Source organism: Durio zibethinus, chromosome 7 (genome assembly GCF_047325235.1).
Source record: "Durio zibethinus cultivar Kanyao isolate XHJ-2024 chromosome 7, ASM4732523v1, whole genome shotgun sequence".
NCBI classification, from domain to species: domain Eukaryota; kingdom Viridiplantae; phylum Streptophyta; class Magnoliopsida; order Malvales; family Malvaceae; genus Durio; species Durio zibethinus.
Window position 1 is genome coordinate 27,165,843 of NC_143168.1, and position 18,916 is coordinate 27,184,758.

Here is an 18,916-nt window from a genome sequence, read left to right on the forward strand (position 1 = left end):
TCATATATTATAATTTATGTCAATACAAAATATAAAATATATTTTTTTAATTTTGTTATATTTATATATAACTCTTATTAAAATATTATTTATATTATATTTGTGTTATATTATTGTATTATATTTTAAATTATTAAATTTACCGTAAATAACAAAAGTGCTAATAAAACACCCATTACATGGATATCTTGGAAATTTCAATCATTGGTTGCTTGTGCTTTTAGAATTTGACGAGAATTTGGGAAGTATTTATTTTCAAAAGAATATATTACAATTTTTCATACCTTGGGAAAAGAAGATAAGGATTGATCATTTCACATTGATTGCTTAATTCAGCATTGATTTGATGTTCAATTCTTTCCATTTAATCACCAAAATATCATCATGAATAATCCTTGATTTACTCAAAACACTAATTGAAGAAACCAAACCAAAGCAACCCCATTTCTAAACTTGGTCAAGACAACCTTAAAATGTGGTATAACATGTTTCTTATGGGGTATCTCTTCATGTTTTTTGTCCATAACATCAATCATTCAAAACTTCAAATTAATCCAAATTGAACATTCTACTCTGTTCAAAATTGTTTCTTGCATATATATAGTTTCTAGTTCCTTACAAGTTTCACACCGAACCTTAAATATACATTGAAAAAAAAAACCAACAGAAGCAAACTGTTTCACATGAAATTTGGAAGAGCTTTGAATTGGTTTTCATGGAGTAAGAACCAATGCTTCCAAATGCCATGGCAAACAGTATTCCAGCAAACCTTCATACTTAAAAAGACCTTATGGTTTGAAAGAAGTTAACTAGCTTTTAAGAACCTAAAGCAATCTCCTGGAGTCGATTGATGTTGCTTAGATGTTTCGTAGAGTTGTATTCATGTGCATCCAAGAGTTCGTTCGAGTATGTTCTTTGGATGGATCGCCTTTGGGATTCTTTAAAACAGTCTGCTACATATTCATCACCTCTCAGCAGTATCACGACCTGCATTGAAAACAACTTGGTTAACTTGTTATCATATATTTGCTGCAGCAAAACTACATAAAATATGATTATCCTGAGTATGCAGAAATACAAGGGTGATCTAGAATAAGAGGATTAATGACCTTTCATTTTCGATAAAGCTCAACATATGATTGGCCATTAATAAATTAAGGACAAACGAAAAGCATGAGTCATAGACCATGTCATTGCTTTTCTTGCTTCTGGAAGCAGAAAGTGATTTGTAGGCTGAGATATAGTTGCTTGTGATTTAGATATTCTTGATGCTATATTTGCTGGGTTTCAACACAGATGTCCTAAAGAAGGAAAAATTACTTCATTTTCATTTAAGATGGTTCAGAGAAATTAACCAGAAGTAATCATAAACGAAACAGATGCCACAAGCAAGTGGAGGTGGATGAACTTTCTTGGTAGTAACTGCAAAGAGAACTTCCTACAGGAGGTTCTTTAGAACCATGCTCAACTTGATTGCTAAATAGAAAACAAGGTCAGCTCATCTTCAAAATGAACTTTAAGATTCAGTTAAGCAATTTAATGAAATTCTACACTATCACATAGAGCATTTTACTAGCAGTTATAAACCTCTAAACTCTCCCAGGTTCCACACCAACTTTGAGAAAAATCCTAAAGCAAGAATACCAAAGGAAAGGGTTATTGTCCTTAGGTCTCTAACAATAGTTTCATTCTTTCTTCCTACTGCTTGCTGGTTCATTTTACCGCTGAGCAAGTTATTGTTAATAGGATACTACCATTGAACTTGGACAAACATGCAATTGATAAATATAGTTTGGTGTTGTTTGTAACAGCAAACAAGATCAGCATGTCAGAAATAAATGAACCACCAGGCTTGCTTTCTCGAATGAATCGATGATTCATCAGTACGAAAAAGAATTAAATCATAAAAGTACTATTGCTTTCCAAATTAAATGAGATGATGCACAAACCTTTCAAAACAGACATGTTAGTTATCAGATCAAAGTTCATATTTTCATTTCCTAATCTTACTTGCAGCGTACATTAACCAATAATGTGTTACTCATCATTTATATAGGGATATGTCATATTTATTGCTCCAATTAATTAATTTCTTAAAAGAGTGAACAAATATTCAAAACCTTCTAAATCTAATACTAACCTGACTCATTTGAGGACGAAGAATAGGAGACTGCTCGATGCACAAAGAGGCAGTTAAAACCATGCGATCCACCTCCTCTTCATCATAATCATCACCTAGGGAAGGATCTACAAGATCTTTAATATCGTTCTCATCAAGCAGAGGCTTTGCCTATAAGAATTACAAGGGTAAGTAAGGATTTTTTACAATTATGATATGGTTGGAATGATCAAATTCTTCCTAAGGAAATGTACCCATATCACAACGCTTTGCTGTTGATCATCTAAAGCTTTCCGTCCAGTTATGAGCTCTAAAAGTAAAACTCCAAATGCATAGACATCAGTTTTCTCATCAACTATCCCGTGCATGAAGTATTCAGGAGCAAAGTAGCTGCATCTCAAAAACAAATGCGTCAGCATTATGAAAAAAGTATTTATTAACTCAATATAGATATGGCTTTCAAACCCGAAAGTGCCTTCAAATTTTGACACGTTGTAGTGAGTCCACTGTCTTGGTAGCCACTTGGCAAGGCCGAAATCACAAATCTGAATGACAAATTGGCTGACGTAATCAATAAACAAAATGGACAAAGGAAATGATAATACAAATGTTAAAGGACAGTTGACATTTACGATGACAGATCATTAGGAGCTTTACAAAACATCTGTCACAAAATTTCAAAAAAATAAAAGGACAGATATAATCACCACCATTATTGGTAGATCCTACTCATATATGTTGACAAAAATAAAATTATAGATGCTAGCCGCTCATTGGAAAGAAAACAATGGAAACAATTTTCAGATCGAAAAGGCAATGAAAGTACTACACTCCTGCATACTTCTCGACAAGATATTGAGTCAAAATACTTGATTTTCATAACAAAAACATGACATATAATAATCTAAAACTTTCATCCTAACTGCAGGCACATGCAGAATGAGCACAAAGGAAGAATGGAATCAATATCTCACATATGCTTCACTCCTTAAGTTGAGGCTTATTTGAGCCATCTCATTGGCTCCATTTAAATTGCAAAACTTATACCGCAGAGATTAAGGCTTGCACAAGGCTTATACCTTACAAGGCTCACCTTGTGCTTAAGCTTAACAGAAGTGTTTGGTATAACAACCAAAAATCTAGGATAGCAACGCAAAGAATTTTAAATTTTTTGGCCAGTCATTGAGGAAAAGAAAACAAGTTAGTATTAGGAGATTAAATTGGCTTCTTTATGGCTTTGAAAAATTTAAGATTTTAGAACATAGCAATTGTTAATTATACTGAGTTTTTCTTCCTTTTTTTTCCCCATATTGCAATTGAAAGATCCTAATTTCTAACTCTAGATTCTTGAAAATTAACCTAGTGATTGTGTATGTCTCTGCAAGCAATGTAATTCATTTCTATGTATTCATTAGATTTTATATTTTTCTCATTTTGGGATGTTATCAACAGTTGTAGATTTTGTGAACATAGTAAGTACTTAGTAAAGACTAAAGACTTGGTATGCATGGGGAGCATTCTTTATGTTTAAAGATCAGAGGGAGACAATAGTTTCGATCGGTTTGTATCAATATAATATTCTTTTTTTTTCTCCTAACTATCCATTATTTCAATGTAGTAGGTAAATGGCAAGGAGAAGTAAATTATGTTCTACAAAAGAAAGTGAACAAAGGTAATCAGAAGTCATATAGTTGGAGAAACTGGAAGTATGCATAGATATTTCGAAAAATTTATAGGACCTAGTTCACATAGATAACCATAAGTACCCAGCTTACAGAATATTAGTTCTAGCACTCTACAAGGAAAAGCATTCTCTTCTTGTCTCCGCATGTTAGTTTCATGATTTCTTTGTATCATGAAATATACAGATGCGCGCTCGCGGTTCTGTACACTCTGCATTCTTGCAAATCTTTCACAACCCTTGGTTTTTAAACATCTCATTTGGTGTATCCTTTGAATTTTAAAGCTTGAAAGTACCTGAGGCTCAAAGTTCTCTGTAAGCAGAATATTATCAGACTTGATATCTCTATGAATAATTCGCCTTTCACAAGTCTCATGAAGATATGTGAGGCCATCTGCTATACCCAAAGCAATCTTATATCTTTTACTCCAATTTAGTGTACCTTTTGAACCTGGATAATGTCAAAAGCATAAAAAAGTTCTCTTAAATTTAAGGAAATAATGAATTGAGAAAAACAATGCAGAGTAGGAACAAACCATGAAGAACTGATCCCAAACTTCCCAATGTAGATAACGCAAAAACAAGGTGCATTCCACCCTCAATGCCACACCCAATCAACTTAGCAGTGTTTGGATGGTTTACATGGGCTATAACTCCAAGCTCAGATAGGAAACCAGCTGTCCTCTCATCAAGTGTCCCTTTTGTCAGCCGCTTTATTGCTAGAAGCTTTCCATCTTCTAAACAACCCTTGTAGACTTCAGCATAACCACCCTTTCCAATTATGTTCTCTACAAGAAATCGAACCCTTATAGTTATCTACATCACTAAATCAATTTCATAATATTTCTGTAATAACAGTTTCATTAAGCACACTTACCATTTCTCATGATTAAGGAGATAGCAAATAATAATTCTGCCAAATTCTGGAATAGAAGTGGGCCAAATATTCAAATGGTTTTTGCAAGTATTCTATGTCTTGACATTAATTGCATACCTGGGTTAAAGTTGTTTGTTGCAGCTTGGAGCTGACGTAGGCTGAAGTTCTTTAAAGAAGACTTGAAGTTGTATAAATCTCTCAGCACAGGATTCTCTTTTGTGCTCCTGCTGCTCTTTCTTGATAGCTTTGGTACAGTAAGAGGGGGAAAGGAAGCTAAATGCTTTCCTGGTCTTCTTTTCCATAATTTAAAGAATTTTCTCCAGTTAGAAAACGCTCCTGCATGTGTACAACGAATTTCTGCCTTGGGGCTCTCATCAGGAGAAGTCATATCGGATTCCAATCCCAATCCTAAACAGGCTTCTATAACTCCTTTAGGAGATGATCCATCTTTTTTCTCCTTTTCTGTGTTTAGGCCGCCTAATTCTTCAATAGAATAAGAGAATGGTAAGAGCATGAACTATTGAAACATATGCACCAAACAAGAAACAGATAGCTCATAGACAAAACAGAGAGACAGAGAAAACTACCATGGGCTGATGAATATGAAGAAAATATAGCCCCTTGTCTTTTATGTCTTGCTTGAATAACCACATCTTCTGAGTTCCTCCCTGGCCTGTTGTCAGAATCTGTGCAGTTCTCACTGGAAGAAATCAATGGCCATAACAAATCAATAATCAGTCAAACCCAAATAAAACCGACAACCGGAGTCTGTGCTTGTTTCAGCATATCTGTAAGTACTTTGTTTTGGGAAGACAATTATAGGATAGAATTGGTGAAAGATTTGCTAAATTTTCCAAAATAGAATTCTTTTTTATGACATAAAACAAAATACAAGCCAAAGTGGAATTCATCATCAGACCTATGAAAACTTGAAAAGCTAAAAAGAACATAGCCATAAACTAGATTAATCCAAAAGAGAGAGGAAAAAGAAAATTTTATACCAAGATGTAAAAACATTAACAAGATTTCCATAAAACAAAACATGAAAATGAGAAACATTATAAAGAAGGAACATAACCAAAAGTACTTGTCTTCCATATATGGTGCGTGTAGAAAAACCCTCAAATTGATAAGCTGAAACTCACAAGTATCAAACATGATTATACAGAAAGCCCGAAATGACAACAAAATAGAATCAAAACTAACAATTTTCTTTGTAATACAACAGATAGAAGAAAAAAATAAAAAAAGGAAAGAGAGTAAAAAAATTCTTTACAATTTGTTTATCTTTTCTAAATACAAAATAGAAGAAATCATTGGTCACCATTCAACAAACATTTGGTAAAAAGAGAAAATGAACTCATTTGCTAACATTCAATGAACTTTCAATAAAACTAAGGCATACCCAAATGAGATAACATGAAGAGGGACAACAACAACCAATATTCCAACATTCAAAAAACATCAGCAAAAAAAAAAAAAAAAAGAACCAACTTTTAGAAAAAAAAAAAAAAGAAATACCCAGACAATATAACATGAAGGAGAAAACAAAGAAATCATTTGCTAACAATCAATTAACAACAAAAAGAAAGAACAACACAAAAAAAAAAAATTCCCAAATGAGATAACATGAAGAAAAACAAATACATACCTCGAAGTAGCATGCTTATAGTCATTATCATCGGCCATGAACACTCTCAAAACAAGCAAAATAAACCAAACCAAACTAAACCAAATGACAATGTGATAGAGAGAAAGCAATGCAAAGCAATGCAAAGCAAAGCAAGTAAGAGAAAGAGAGAGACACGAAACAAACAAAACAAGCGTTGTAGTGGTTTCTATAACATTAAAGCCCTGTTCTTTAGTACATAATTTTGACCCCACCAAAAAAAAAAAGTTGTTTGTTCTTGTTTTCTTTCAAAGACCCTGAAAAAAGGCAATTTGATACTTAAAATAGCTATACATGGAAATCTTTTCATTACTTTCTCTTTTTATTTTCTAAAGGAAGTAAAAGTACTTGCTATACAAACCAACCTTTGCATTAACTTTGGTTTGTTTGTTTCCCACTTTTCTATTACATGAGTCCGCAAGAATCGTTGGTTTGCTGTGCTGGGTTGGTGACATGTGTTAAAAGCTCTGCAGCGACTTCTCCTCTCAACCTTAAACGCTCAAAACTGTGCAATCAGACGGTGAGAAGGACCGAAAGTAAAAGTTCCCTTTCTTTTTTTTTTTCCGCTGAAAAACAAAATTTGAAGTTCTTTCAGCAAATTTCATGTTTTGCAATTTGCACTACAAAAGTTTTAAATGAGACAGTTCTTAATTCTATGTTTTTGTTTTCCCAAAAGTAAATAAAATTCTTGGTACTTGAAATATTAAAGGAAGATGTTTATTTAATTAGTTTGGTTAATTTTAAATAAAATTATTTAAAATTAAATTTATTTATTTAATTTTATTTTTATTAATTAAATCAAATTTATTAATTTTAAAAATGAATTCATTGAATTTTTGTTAGTTCCATTAATTTTTTTTGATTAATTGATAAAAATCGATTTTTGAATTAAATTAATCAAAAATTAAAATTTTTTAAAATTTTTTTATTAATTATCAAAATTAATTAAATAATCAATCAATAAATCAATTTAATTGATCAATTCGATTAAAATCAAATTATGAATGTCCTTGATTAAAGTATATGTGTTCAAGAATGAGGTTGAATTAGGAATTGGACCAAACTTTTTTGATACTCAAGAATTTTGTCCAAAATTTGACTTAATTCATTTATTTATGCTCATTTAAATTTGTTATTATTTAAAATATTAAAAATAAATAATAATATTTATAAATATATTTTAAAATTAAAATTAAATAAAAATATTTTTATCAAAAATAATATTTCTAACCCAACTCACATTTAAAAACTTCTATTCAAACCTTCACACATAAACACGACTAATTTAAAGGAAAGATACCTTTTTCTTTACTTTTATATGTGAATTAAAGGAAAAAAAAAAAAGAGCACCTGAGCATTTAAGTCATCAATAATAGATGCATGTATTTATTCACTCAAAATTTTTATTTGTATTTTTTTTTAAATTAAAAAAAATTGTACATGTAAAAATACACACTAATAAAGTATAATAATATTAGCAGTTGTGGGCATTTACTATATGCCCATGCTTCATAAATAAGCATTGAGTTGTATACTTAAAACAAACCTTTTTTCCTTTAATGATTGAGATACTCATACCAATAATAAAACCATTTTGAAATATTAATTTTAAATTTGATAATTTAAAATATAACTAATATGAATATAATATAAAAATAATATAATTTAAAATTATAATAATAATTATATATGAATTTAATAAAATAAAATTTTTTATGTTGACATGAATTATGATATATAATTTTCATGTAAAATATATTATAAATATTTAAAATTTAATATTTTATACGATATAAATATATAAATTATATCTATACGTTGCCATCAAATATGAAAGAAAACGTGAATTGATAAGTGCAATATAATTCTTCTTTGCCCCTTCTTTAAGAAGAAAACAAAAACAAGTAAATAGACATTAATCAACATTTATTATACAATAACCTTTTTTTAATATTAGTTTATATATATTGTTTGTTGTTCTTTTAAACTATGGAACGTTTGAAAAAATTTTTTTTTTGTATAAAAAAAATTTCCAACTCCACTCATAAAATATTGTTCCGTACATATTTGATAGAGTTTTTAAATTTTTAGAAGGTTATCCTATACTTTATTAAGGTTTACTTAAAATAATTAATGTAGTAATATTATAAATAACATATCAACAAAAATATTAATAAGATATATCTTTAATCGAAGTCACAGAATGATTTGATGAATAAATATATCAAATTCAAATAGTATTGTTGTTTCGAGGTGATACAAACTCTTCTTGTTTTCATTTAGTTCATAGCATCATTTGTTACATACTCTAAAAATCACACTAGCGGTATAAAAAATAATATTCATCAATATTTAGAGGTATTTATTCGATCAGTTTGATTAATTTTAAATTGAATTATTTAAAATTGAATTAATCGAATTATTTTATTTTATTTTAGTTAATTGACTCGAAATTATTAATTTTAAAAATTAACTTAATAAATTTAATTCGTTTAATTTGATTAATTTTTTCGGTTAATCGAATAATAAATATATTTAACTTTAATTATATTTTAAACTTTTAATTTTTCATGTTTTAAACAAATTAAATAAAATTATCCAACAAAATATTTAAATACTCAAATATTATGTTAAAACTCTAATAACTTATGAAATAAAATAGTCCATTTTATATATTTTTTATTTTATATTGAATTTTATTATATTTTGATTAATTTAATTTTTTAATTGAATTAATTAAAAATCATTATTCTTTTATAATTATTTTTGTTAATTAATTCAAATTATTTCGATGATCTATTGATTAATTAAATTAAATTAATTTGATCAATTAATTCGATTAAAATCTTTAACAATGATGTTGTTATTAGTATAAATAATAGAGATAAAATCAAATCTGAATAAAAATTTTAGATTGAAGGGGATCAAACATTTTTTGAAACTCTACTAACTGTTTCAATGCAAAATCAGCCATGGAAGGGCACATGGTCACCATCAGAAGGGGAAGGTTAGAATGTCGTGTTGGGTACTGCCATGACAACAACGTTTTGAAAAAACAAGCTAGCGTTGGTGTCAAGACAACGTTGTTTTCCTCTAACAAAACAGTTAGTGGCTTTTCATGAGTTTTATTATATTGTTGTTGTCTTTCCTCTTCTCATCTTTCAATCAAATTTTAATATCACCATTTTATGATGGAGAGATTCAACCTAACTTTTTGAGCAAATCAATTAGCTTGATTTTATATGTTACACACGTCGTAATAGTTTGAATTTGAAAAAATAGTGAATTGAAAACGAAGAAAATTAGATATTATATATGTACTGTTAGTTTAATAATACTAAAAACAACTTTAAAATTAAGGTTTCAACTTGGAATTTCAATTGTAACAAAAAAAATATATACTATAGTTTACCACCAAGCTTATTGTATAACAATGATGAAGAAATAAGAACAATAAACAAGCTTTAAATGTGAGAACGTGGGAAACCTGGCTCTATGTCCAATTGATGTGAACTATCTTACATATGTATAAACTGTATTTTCGATGGTCTTTTTTAAGGATAGCGAAGGAGACGACATAACTGTTTTTCTGTAACATAAAGTAGAATCTCATAAAACTAATGAAAGTTATGGTTGAAATAAAGAAAGATCAATGAGGGGTTAGTATTTCTGATCATCATTCATCTGTTTCATAATAAGGAAAAAACTATAGGCAGATATGATGACCCAAGCATTTAGGCAATTAAATCAATGGCCAAGTAGAGCAAACCCATGGCTTTCCCATCCAGAGGCCTGAGTTTGAAATAAAATTGGTCAAAGCCATAAGATTCTTGAAGTGTATAATTGAGCTTAATTGGACATAGCCCAAATTACTCCTAAATTGGGGTAACATTTGGTCCAATGGAGACCAATTATCAATATAAAAAAACACCATTTTCCTTATTTTCCAGGTTTTTTGGCTAACTCATTATATAAGCAATGACTGTATGTAATGTAACTGGTGGTTGGATATGGGAATATTTATAACGGGACCTGATTGATCTGAAGTTGAAATAAAAAAGATCGAAGAATCGTTCTGTTGCTGGAGATGCAAGCTTGGTACATGAAGCAGAAGTCATTGCAAGTGTAAAACATGTCAATCTTGTTGCTTTAAGAGGTTCTGTAATTCCAACAGTTCCTTTGGAAGGCCATCAGAGAATCATTGTTTGTGATTTGATGCATAATGGAAGCCTCCATGATCATCTTTTCGGTTTAGGCCTGTTCGTCAGAAGACAGCCCTTGGAACTGTGGGAGGTTTAGCTTAGTTGCATCACGGTCTGCATCCTGCTATTACTCACAGAGACATCAAAGAACATTATTCTGGACTAGGCATTTGAGCCAAAAGTTGCAGATTTCGGCCTGGCAAAGATCAAGTCAGAAGGAATGACACATTTCAGCACGAGAGTAGCTGGAACTCTAGGCTATGTTGTTCCAGAATAAGCCTTGTGCGGCAAGTTAACAGAAAAAAAAAATGATGTTTACAGCTTTGGGGTTGTGCTTCAGGAGCTTTTGAGTGGCAAAAAGGCAAATGCCAACAGTGATGGATAGATTTTCCAACTGACAGATAGGGCCTGGGAACTTGTCGAACAAGGGAGGGCATTAGATGTTATTGAACAAGGCATGCCAAGCCAGACATTGGATTGCCAGAAGTTATGGAACACTATGTATTAATTGCTGTTCTTAGCTCTATTGCGATATTACATATCTTTTAGGCCAACAATGAATCAGATTGTGAAAATTTTCCAAACTGGTTTTTCATTCAGCTTGTTCAGTTCCCAGGGCTTGCCCTGATCCTTGTATTATTGAGGTTATCAGTGTATAATTCCTTGAATAAGTTGAATTTTATTTCTTGTAGTATTCGTTATAGTATTTCTTTCAAAAACAAATTAAGGATTTCTTTGTAAAATAAAGTTCCTTTTTTCACTAGTATTCCTTTTTTAAAACTGACAATGATTTTATTAGCTATTGTAATCTTCTAGTGAAAGAGTACTTCTTTTAAATACTTGACCAGACTAACAACATATATAAAAGGTTAAACTTAAACCCAATACTTATCTTTCTTCCATACACTTTGTTTTACTTTCACAAAATCAAATTGGTCTTCCTGTTTGTAGATTGTTGAATATAGCGTTCACTTCGTCACCAGCATATATATATTACAAAAGAAGCCGCAGCTTAAGAATAAGAAAGGTTTACAGGTGCTTTTCCTCGTAATAATTATTATTATTTTCTTCTATGGCACCATAATTGGAAGGACTTCAATCAATTGACAGCTTCAATAAAGTGGTCGTTTCCTAATTTTTGGATGCCAAGTTGCCTTTACAGCTGCATCTTATAATATATGATGAACATGACAATTCAAGAGATTATAATTTTAATATTTGAGATGTTATTATTATCAACCTGATTATGTTTATGTTAAACAAAATTACATCTTATGAGGTTGTTCAAATACATGAAATTTAGATGCTTTGCTTTGATTTGATAACAGATAACGAATGGAGAAGGTGACATAAAATCTGTGGGCAAGGGCCAAAAGTTGGAAAAAAAAAAAGAAGGCAAAGCTATTGCCATAATCCTTGCTTGCTGCTGTTAAGGACAAATCGTTACTATTTCACACAATAAACTTATCATCCGCCAAAAAGTTTCAATCCAATCACATTAATAAAAGCATAATCAAATAATTAATCAATTATATAAAAAATAATAATTTAATATGATTCGATCTAATTGATCTACAGCCACTGATGAAAAATAAAATATTTACTAATTGTAAAAAATTATAAATATATAAATCATATGAATAACTTAACAATTAATACTTGTAAACCCTTTCAATTTCTTATATTCTTATAAAGTTTTTTCAATTTAAACAAACATATACTTATATACATAGAAGTATTTTTAACTCAAATAAACACATATTTATATATACTCATGTACTCATACTTACGTGACTTTTCTCAATCTTTTATAGTTCACTCCAACATATACACCTATACCTATGTTGTACCATAAAATATAAATCTTTAGTAGTTTTATAAGGTATTTATCTCATAAAATCTTACAACTCCTTTATATCTTTTTCTTATACCTAAGTCCGTATATATATAAGTATACAAACTTATCTATTAAAAATTCTTTTTCTCTTAAAATTTTTCTTTTACAAGTCAAACTTACCTATTAAGAATATTTTTTCTCTTAAAATTTTTATTCTGTAAATATTTTTGTCCATCAAACAATATGAATTTGAGTCACTATTTATAACACCACGGACCTTCTACAAATATATAAGGAACAAAGTTAATAGCACTTTGACTCATATCCACGTCAGGAAACCTCTATGGTTTTGATATTTATGGAAACTAGATAAATTGATGCATATCAGTCTGACTATATATATTTTAGCTGGATTTTATTAGTATCTCAAAAAATAGTTTCTGATTTTATCATGTTACAGCTTTGCTATCACTATTTTTAAGTTTTTTTGAACTTTATATCAGTGCATGACATTGATAGTGGAGCATGCAAAGCTGAACCAAATGGACTCATGACCACGCTAATCTTCTCTCTTTCTGGTATATGCAAATGCTATATAAATTTGTGTCGCAGAAACAGGGCATATGTAACTGACAGATGCTCTCCTTGATTCCTGAAGGTTAAGTGCTTTGACATTGATCTTGGGGGACCATATGCTGGTCGGGAACGAACACAATATCCAATAAAGAAGAAGAAAAGGATCAGAAAATTGTAGGTAAGTAGGTAAGGACCTAAGGGGATTTAATTTGGTCCTTTGGTTTCATTCAGCCTCTTGTTTTATTCATCTCTTTGTTTTTCTGATTTTTCTTACGTTGTTTGCAGGTTTGGCCTTGCAGCAGGTTAAAAATATCACAAGTAGAAGAAATGGCCACCTCACAGGACATTGAGAATGGAAGTGCCAGCATGTTGCAGCCATTTATCCAAAAGAAGGAAAAACAACTGAATTCGTGCGACAATGGCAGTCTGTTTATGGTTCTTCTCAGCACATTTGTTGCAATTATGGGCTCTTTTGAGTTTGGCTCAAGTGTGAGTTTCTCTATCATCTTAGTGTTGGTCTCATTTTCTGTATTTGCAAGCACTGGGATTTTCAATTATTGTTGTAACTGAAATTTTTTGGTTTTGCAGATTGGATACTCTTCTCCTACACAGCAAGCAATAATGGAGGAACTTGGAATGTCCTCTTCAGAGGTACCTGAACAACAAAATAATGCATCACTTTGTATATATGTTGTTACGCAGCCATGCTTCGAAAGTTTGAAATTGTGTTGTCATTTGCAGTTTTCAGCCTTTGGATCCATACTGACTATTGGTGCAATGATTGGTGCAATCACTTGTGGGCGTGCTGCTGATCTGATTGGTAGAAAATGGGTATAGACAGATGGAGATATCCTGTTATATGTCATCAAATGCATTAAGCAACTTAGTATTTCCCAACTTTTTATTATTAAATTCTCTGCTTAACTTGCTCTCTGCCCGTCATTGCAGACTATGAGGATGTCATCAATCATCTGCATTTCAGGATGGCTCATAATCTATTTAGCTCTGGTTTGTTTTATATTCAATTCTGAATCAATTTCTAATATAATCTTACCTCTCCAAGGTGATGAGTGAAATTCCTTTTGCAGGGACCTGTATCTCTGGATTTGGGAAGATTTTTAACAGGATATGCCATTGGTGTTCACTCCTATGTGGTATGCTTTCAATTAAATTTTTTAAATGTTCTTGTTATGAACAGATAATTAATGATTTTCTTACATGCTAATTGAGATTTTGTAATTGCATCATAGGTGCCAGTATTCATTGCTGAGATAACCCCAACATACCTTAGGGGGGCTCTGTTAACATTACATCAGGTACCAAAGTTAATTCAAAGTTTCAAACTCATTTTACTGGAACTATGCTAATGTACACTTTCAGAAGCCATTCTTTCTTGACTTTATGATTTTATAATACTTTACAGGTTTCCATTGCAACTGGTCTTCTGGTGGCATATGCAATAGGTGCATTGGTTACTTGGCGAACACTGGCTCTAACCGGTAAGTCAGTGTATTAGTCTTGCATTACTACATTGTGTTCTTAGCAAGACAAAATGCAAATTAGAAGCCGATTTTAATTTTCAAATATAACAGGAAAAACAGTAACAAGAAACTTAATTATTTCGAGAGGCTTACTTGAAGTTGGTTTTTGGTTGCAGGAATGCTCCCATGTGCCACTATGATTTTCGGGCTTTATTTCATCCCAGAGTCCCCTAGATGGCTGGTAAGATCAGTTCTTAATAAAAGATGGAACTTAAAAAATTTTTAACATTCGTTTCTATTCATAAGTTCATTGCTCCAAAAGCATCAAAATAAGTATTAGGTAAAGTAAGTAAATTCTTTGGTACAGGCAATGGTTGGCTGCCAGAATGAGTTCCATGCTGCACTTCAGAAGCTTCGTGGAGATAACACTGATGTTTCGGGAGAAGAGGCTGAAATTCAGGTACTTACCTCATTGCATTTCCTTGTTGTCTTTTCCTTTCATTTTGAGATTAATTTTAAGGTAAATTTTGATTTGATTTTATAGGACTCTTTGGAAATTCTCCAACATCTCCCAAAAGCCACAGTGATGGATTTGTTTCTCAAAAGAAACTTACGTTTGGTCATTGTAAGTATCGTTCTCTCCTGGAAATGATTTCCGTCAGAATATTGTTTTCGCTTCAGTTAATCCTTTTTCCTTCCTTTTTATCCTCAACAAATGGCATACAGATTGGAGTTGGACTGATGGTGTTCCAACAGTTTTCTGGATACAATGGAGTTGTTTTCTATGCTGGCCAAATTTTTACATCTGCAGGTAAAACCTGCTTCATTTAAATTATTACAAAGAAATTGTCTTCTTTTCTGCCAGCATGACGTGTTGAATTTTTTATTTCAGGTGTTCCTCCAAATGTTGGAAGCATTCTCTATGCTTGTCTACAGGTTTTCATCTTTTTTCTTTCATTTTCTAAGGTTTTTCTTCTTTTGATCAATTATCAAAGACATTTATACATGAGGCTGTGTTTCCCTTCAGATAATTGTTCTTGCACTTGGAACTGTCATAATCGATAAAGCTGGGAGAAGGCCTCTTTTGCTGGTAGGGAGTAGGCACCAATCAGACCATCCATTTTAAAATTTTTCATAAGATAGATTACAAGATAATTAAGGAACTTTTATATCATTCTAAACTGTTTATCTTTTTTAGATTTCTGTAAGTGGAATGGTCGTTGGCAGTCTCCTTAGCGGGGCTTCCTTCTATTTGAAGGTATTTATCAAACTTATAATACTATCTGTTTGGATTCTTCATCTCCTAACACATTTGAATTTTCTTCAACAGAAGCATCACTTGGCTTCTGATCTTGGTCCAGTCTTCACAATCACTGGCATCATGGTAACCAAACAAAACTCCTCAACTGGGTCAATTACTTTTAACACTTCATTCTAGGCTGCAATAGAATTCTGGAACCTGAAGCATAGATTAAAGTTCATACCCTTTTAAAAAACACCTGAATCAAGACATAACACTAAATTCATTTGAAACCATCTCTAGATCATCAGATTCCTTCTTGAAGAACACTGCATACTGTCAAAAGTTTGAAGGTCTAATTTGCTTACTTGTTTTTTATCCTGCCAAATCCTCAGGTTGACATGGGCTCCTATTGTCTTGGATTGGGTGGAATTCCTTGGATTGTAATGTCTGAGGTAAAATTTGGATTCTCATTAGCTTTCACTTATTGTGTAACAGATACAAACTGAGAAAATATAGACTGATCAGTGGCTAATTATGTTTTGGTTTTGATCCAGATATTCCCTATCCACATCAAAGGCATTGCAGGAAGCCTTGTAACCCTGGTGAGCTGGGGTGGTTCATGGGTTGTTTCCTACAGTTTCAACTTTCTCATGAGCTGGAGTTCATATGGTAAATCCTATATAGCTGTTACCTGTTAAAACTGCTTGATGTGGAGTCCCTATCCACATCAAAGGCATTTTAAGAACCTTCATCGTGTTTTTTTACAGTTCAAAATGTTTCCAAACAAATTGCTTGATTCTGTTTTTTTCATATCTTTCCAAAGATTAGGTCACATTATGAACCTCAGAAGAACAAATATTGGTTCTCTTTTCAGGTGCATTTTCAGTGTTTGCCACATTCTGTGCAGCAGCTATTGTGTTCATCTTCAAGTTGGTACCTGAGACAAAGGGTCGTACATTGGAAGAAATTCAGGCTTCCATGGATTAGAGAATAGGAAAATCTGATGATGCCTACAGGGAAATGTAGAATGTCTTGGTTTTATGTACTGTATGTCTAGAACTTTATTAGAAAGTAACATTGGGTAGATTGTTCTTTCCCAAAGATAAATTTGAATTTTTAGCAAGATATGCAAACTGATCATAGAAACCATTCTTTAGACAAAATTTTTCATTGAGCGGCAAAAGATTTTTGGGTCATACCCAGTGCATTTTTTTTGGACTAATCCAAACAAGCTTATCTTTGTCGACAATTTTGTCAAAAAAACAAAATGTTCTTTCTGTGACCAATATTTGGGAGGAATACCATGAATTATAATGTCAAAAGAAATACAAGAATCACTGACCCCATAGCACCAATAATTGCTGCGAGTGTTCATAGGTCACTGGTTATGGAACCATCCTATTATCCTTGTTTAATTGACTGAAAACATAGATTCAAAAATGTACAAAAGATTTCTTGGTTTTTGATAGGTTTTCCCGGTAGCTGTTCTCCAGGTTATGAATGACAATATGTTTACAATTTGTCTTCAGATTAAACATTGTACTTGGTACATTCTAATACATTGGGGATGTTGTTTAGCAGACTTTTGTGGCTGCTCTGGGAGTATTCTTCATTGATATGACAGGATGACAACCACTTCTGCTAATTAGGATCAAAAAGACTTTTCTTCCAATCATCTATAAAGTTTAATGGTAATCATTCATAAACATTCAACTACCAATCTTTGCAGATACCTGCAGATGGAACATGCTTGGGTTGTGTCATTACAGGATTATCAGGTTTCATCTTATGTCGACTCTACAACATTCTTTAGCCATTTTTGCCTTCTCTGGTGGTGCTGCAATTGTGTTCATTCAAAACTAGTTCCGGAAACCAAGGGGGCAAACACTAGAGGAAATACAAACATTATTGACTCAAGATCTGCAATAAAGGAGATACAAACATCATATTCAAGTGATCACAGGACCATGTGTCATTTATTTCCATAGGAAATATTAGCTTATTTTGAACCGTATTTGCAAATTGAAATAAGATAAAATAATCTATATGCACTTGTGCCATAAAATGTGAAATTCTAGGCAAAGAAATTGATTTCACTTCATGTTTGCATCTCTAAGATTTTTCTGAAATGGAAAAGTTTGGCACTTTCAGTTTCCAAGTCAAGCAAGAAAGGGAAATCACCTTTTTCTTTTTTCTTTTTTATTATCATTGTTTTCTATCTAGAAAACAATAAGGCCAATTTCCTCAAATAAAGAAATTATTTATACTCTTTTAGAATTAAAAGAAAAAATCAAACAGTACTGTATGAGTATTCTTACTTCTTTTATAAACTGATTGAATTTTCAAAAACACCCATTTATTAAGTATTTAGCTGATTCTTCAACTTAAAATGCCTCTACTCCTTCCTTCAAAAATGGTGCAAGGACCCATTTAAGCATCAGCAAAATAGGCCCAAAACCGACCAGTCATAAGATCCACTAAGCCATCTCTGCCCTTTGTGATATCTTCCTGTTGCCCAGATTTGGTTTCGTTGGGCTCCTTTGTCAGAAACCAATATTGTCGTGTTGGTATTCGACTTGGGCTGCGAGAAACAATGGCTAAAGGCCACAAGTAAAGCTGACAATCAAGTCATTCTAAAAAAATTGGCATGAGCCCATTCTTCCTTTGATAACTAACTAGCTACTACTCCAGTTGTTGCCATAAATTTTCATGAAGCTCAGCTCCTGCTTTCTTCAGAGGATGGAAAGGGTAATGAAGCCGACAAAGGGATGGTTGAAGAGCATGACAATGGTAAAGGATCTATCATCCACTTTTGTTGATCCTTTAGAAACGGATAAAGGGGTAGGGTTAGGAGGAGGGGAAAGGAACAGATGCATGGACCCTACACCCCCAACATGTCTTCTGGTATTTCTTTCTACTTTGGATTCTGGTATGGGCCAATATCTGTCCAACACTAAGACACGTGACTCCCATAATGTATATTTTTGTTGCTTTTTAGTCTAATTTTGCTTAAGCCGAAGGGAAATGGGTACCCAAAAGCAAAAGCACAATTGGACATGGCCTGCCTCTGCTTTGCTACTACTATTTGCTGACCAGAAATCACCACCCGCGTCAGATTTTATGAACAAATCATCATTAACAACTCATCTTCTTACTTAGTGGACTAACTCTAATAAATATTACTAACATTAATTAATTAATATCCATAAACAACAGTTTCATCATTCCATA

The 18,916-nt window shown here is 31.9% G+C and overlaps 2 protein-coding genes and 1 pseudogene across 4 annotated transcripts; 2 read left to right on the forward strand and 1 right to left on the reverse strand.

The window, feature by feature from the left end:
* Window positions 1-601: 601 nt before the first annotated feature.
* RBK2 (ROP binding protein kinases 2) lies at window positions 602-6,965 on the reverse strand. Of its 2 annotated transcripts, none has more exons than XM_022863576.2 (9): window positions 6,712-6,965; window positions 5,265-5,377; window positions 4,795-5,160; window positions 4,337-4,588; window positions 4,097-4,251; window positions 2,585-2,664; window positions 2,374-2,509; window positions 2,141-2,290; window positions 602-987 (listed from the first exon to the last, which is right to left on the reverse strand). In XM_022863576.2, the coding sequence occupies exons 1-9, from the start codon at window positions 6,717-6,719 to the stop codon at window positions 817-819; spliced, it is 1,431 nt and encodes a 476-aa protein (XP_022719311.2). In that variant the 5' UTR covers window positions 6,720-6,965; the 3' UTR covers window positions 602-816. The 2 variants fall into 2 exon arrangements, with proteins under 2 accessions (XP_022719311.2, XP_022719310.2); XM_022863575.2 differs by lacking the exon at window positions 6,712-6,965 and adding an exon at window positions 6,329-6,565.
* Window positions 6,966-9,318: 2,353 nt separating this feature from the next.
* Window positions 9,319-11,231, forward strand: LOC111277608 (putative LRR receptor-like serine/threonine-protein kinase RKF3 pseudogene; annotated as a pseudogene).
* Window positions 11,232-13,000: 1,769 nt separating this feature from the next.
* LOC111277918 (sugar transporter ERD6-like 7) lies at window positions 13,001-16,848 on the forward strand. 2 transcript variants are annotated; one of them, XM_022864352.2, is made up of 19 exons: window positions 13,001-13,139; window positions 13,247-13,450; window positions 13,550-13,612; window positions 13,703-13,792; window positions 13,910-13,969; window positions 14,050-14,115; window positions 14,212-14,277; window positions 14,385-14,460; window positions 14,619-14,683; window positions 14,810-14,902; window positions 14,987-15,067; window positions 15,169-15,253; window positions 15,335-15,378; window positions 15,470-15,532; window positions 15,641-15,700; window positions 15,773-15,826; window positions 16,078-16,137; window positions 16,240-16,354; window positions 16,560-16,848. In XM_022864352.2, exons 2-19 carry the CDS (start codon window positions 13,289-13,291, stop codon window positions 16,670-16,672), a joined length of 1,416 nt encoding a protein of 471 aa, XP_022720087.1. In that variant the 5' UTR covers window positions 13,001-13,139; window positions 13,247-13,288; the 3' UTR covers window positions 16,673-16,848. The 2 variants fall into 2 exon arrangements, with proteins under 2 accessions (XP_022720087.1, XP_089620218.1); XM_089764092.1 differs by having other exon boundaries at window positions 13,001-13,135.
* The last annotated feature ends 2,068 nt before the right edge of the window (window positions 16,849-18,916 follow it).

Coding starts and splice junctions, on each gene's coding strand:
- LOC111277918 (XM_022864352.2), top strand. CDS start 13,289: ATGGCCACCTCACAGGACATTGAGAATGGAAGTGCCAGCATGTTGCAG. Junction 13,793..13,909: donor ATCTGATTGGTAGAAAATGG/GTATAGACAGAT, acceptor CCGTCATTGCAG/ACTATGAGGATGTCATCAAT. Junction 13,970..14,049: donor TCATAATCTATTTAGCTCTG/GTTTGTTTTATA, acceptor TTCCTTTTGCAG/GGACCTGTATCTCTGGATTT.
- RBK2 (XM_022863575.2), bottom strand. CDS start 6,366: ATGGCCGATGATAATGACTATAAGCATGCTACTTCGAG. Junction 4,252..4,336: donor TTTGGGATCAGTTCTTCATG/GTTTGTTCCTAC, acceptor GACATTATCCAG/GTTCAAAAGGTACACTAAAT. Junction 2,510..2,584: donor AAATTTGAAGGCACTTTCGG/GTTTGAAAGCCA, acceptor TTTGAGATGCAG/CTACTTTGCTCCTGAATACT.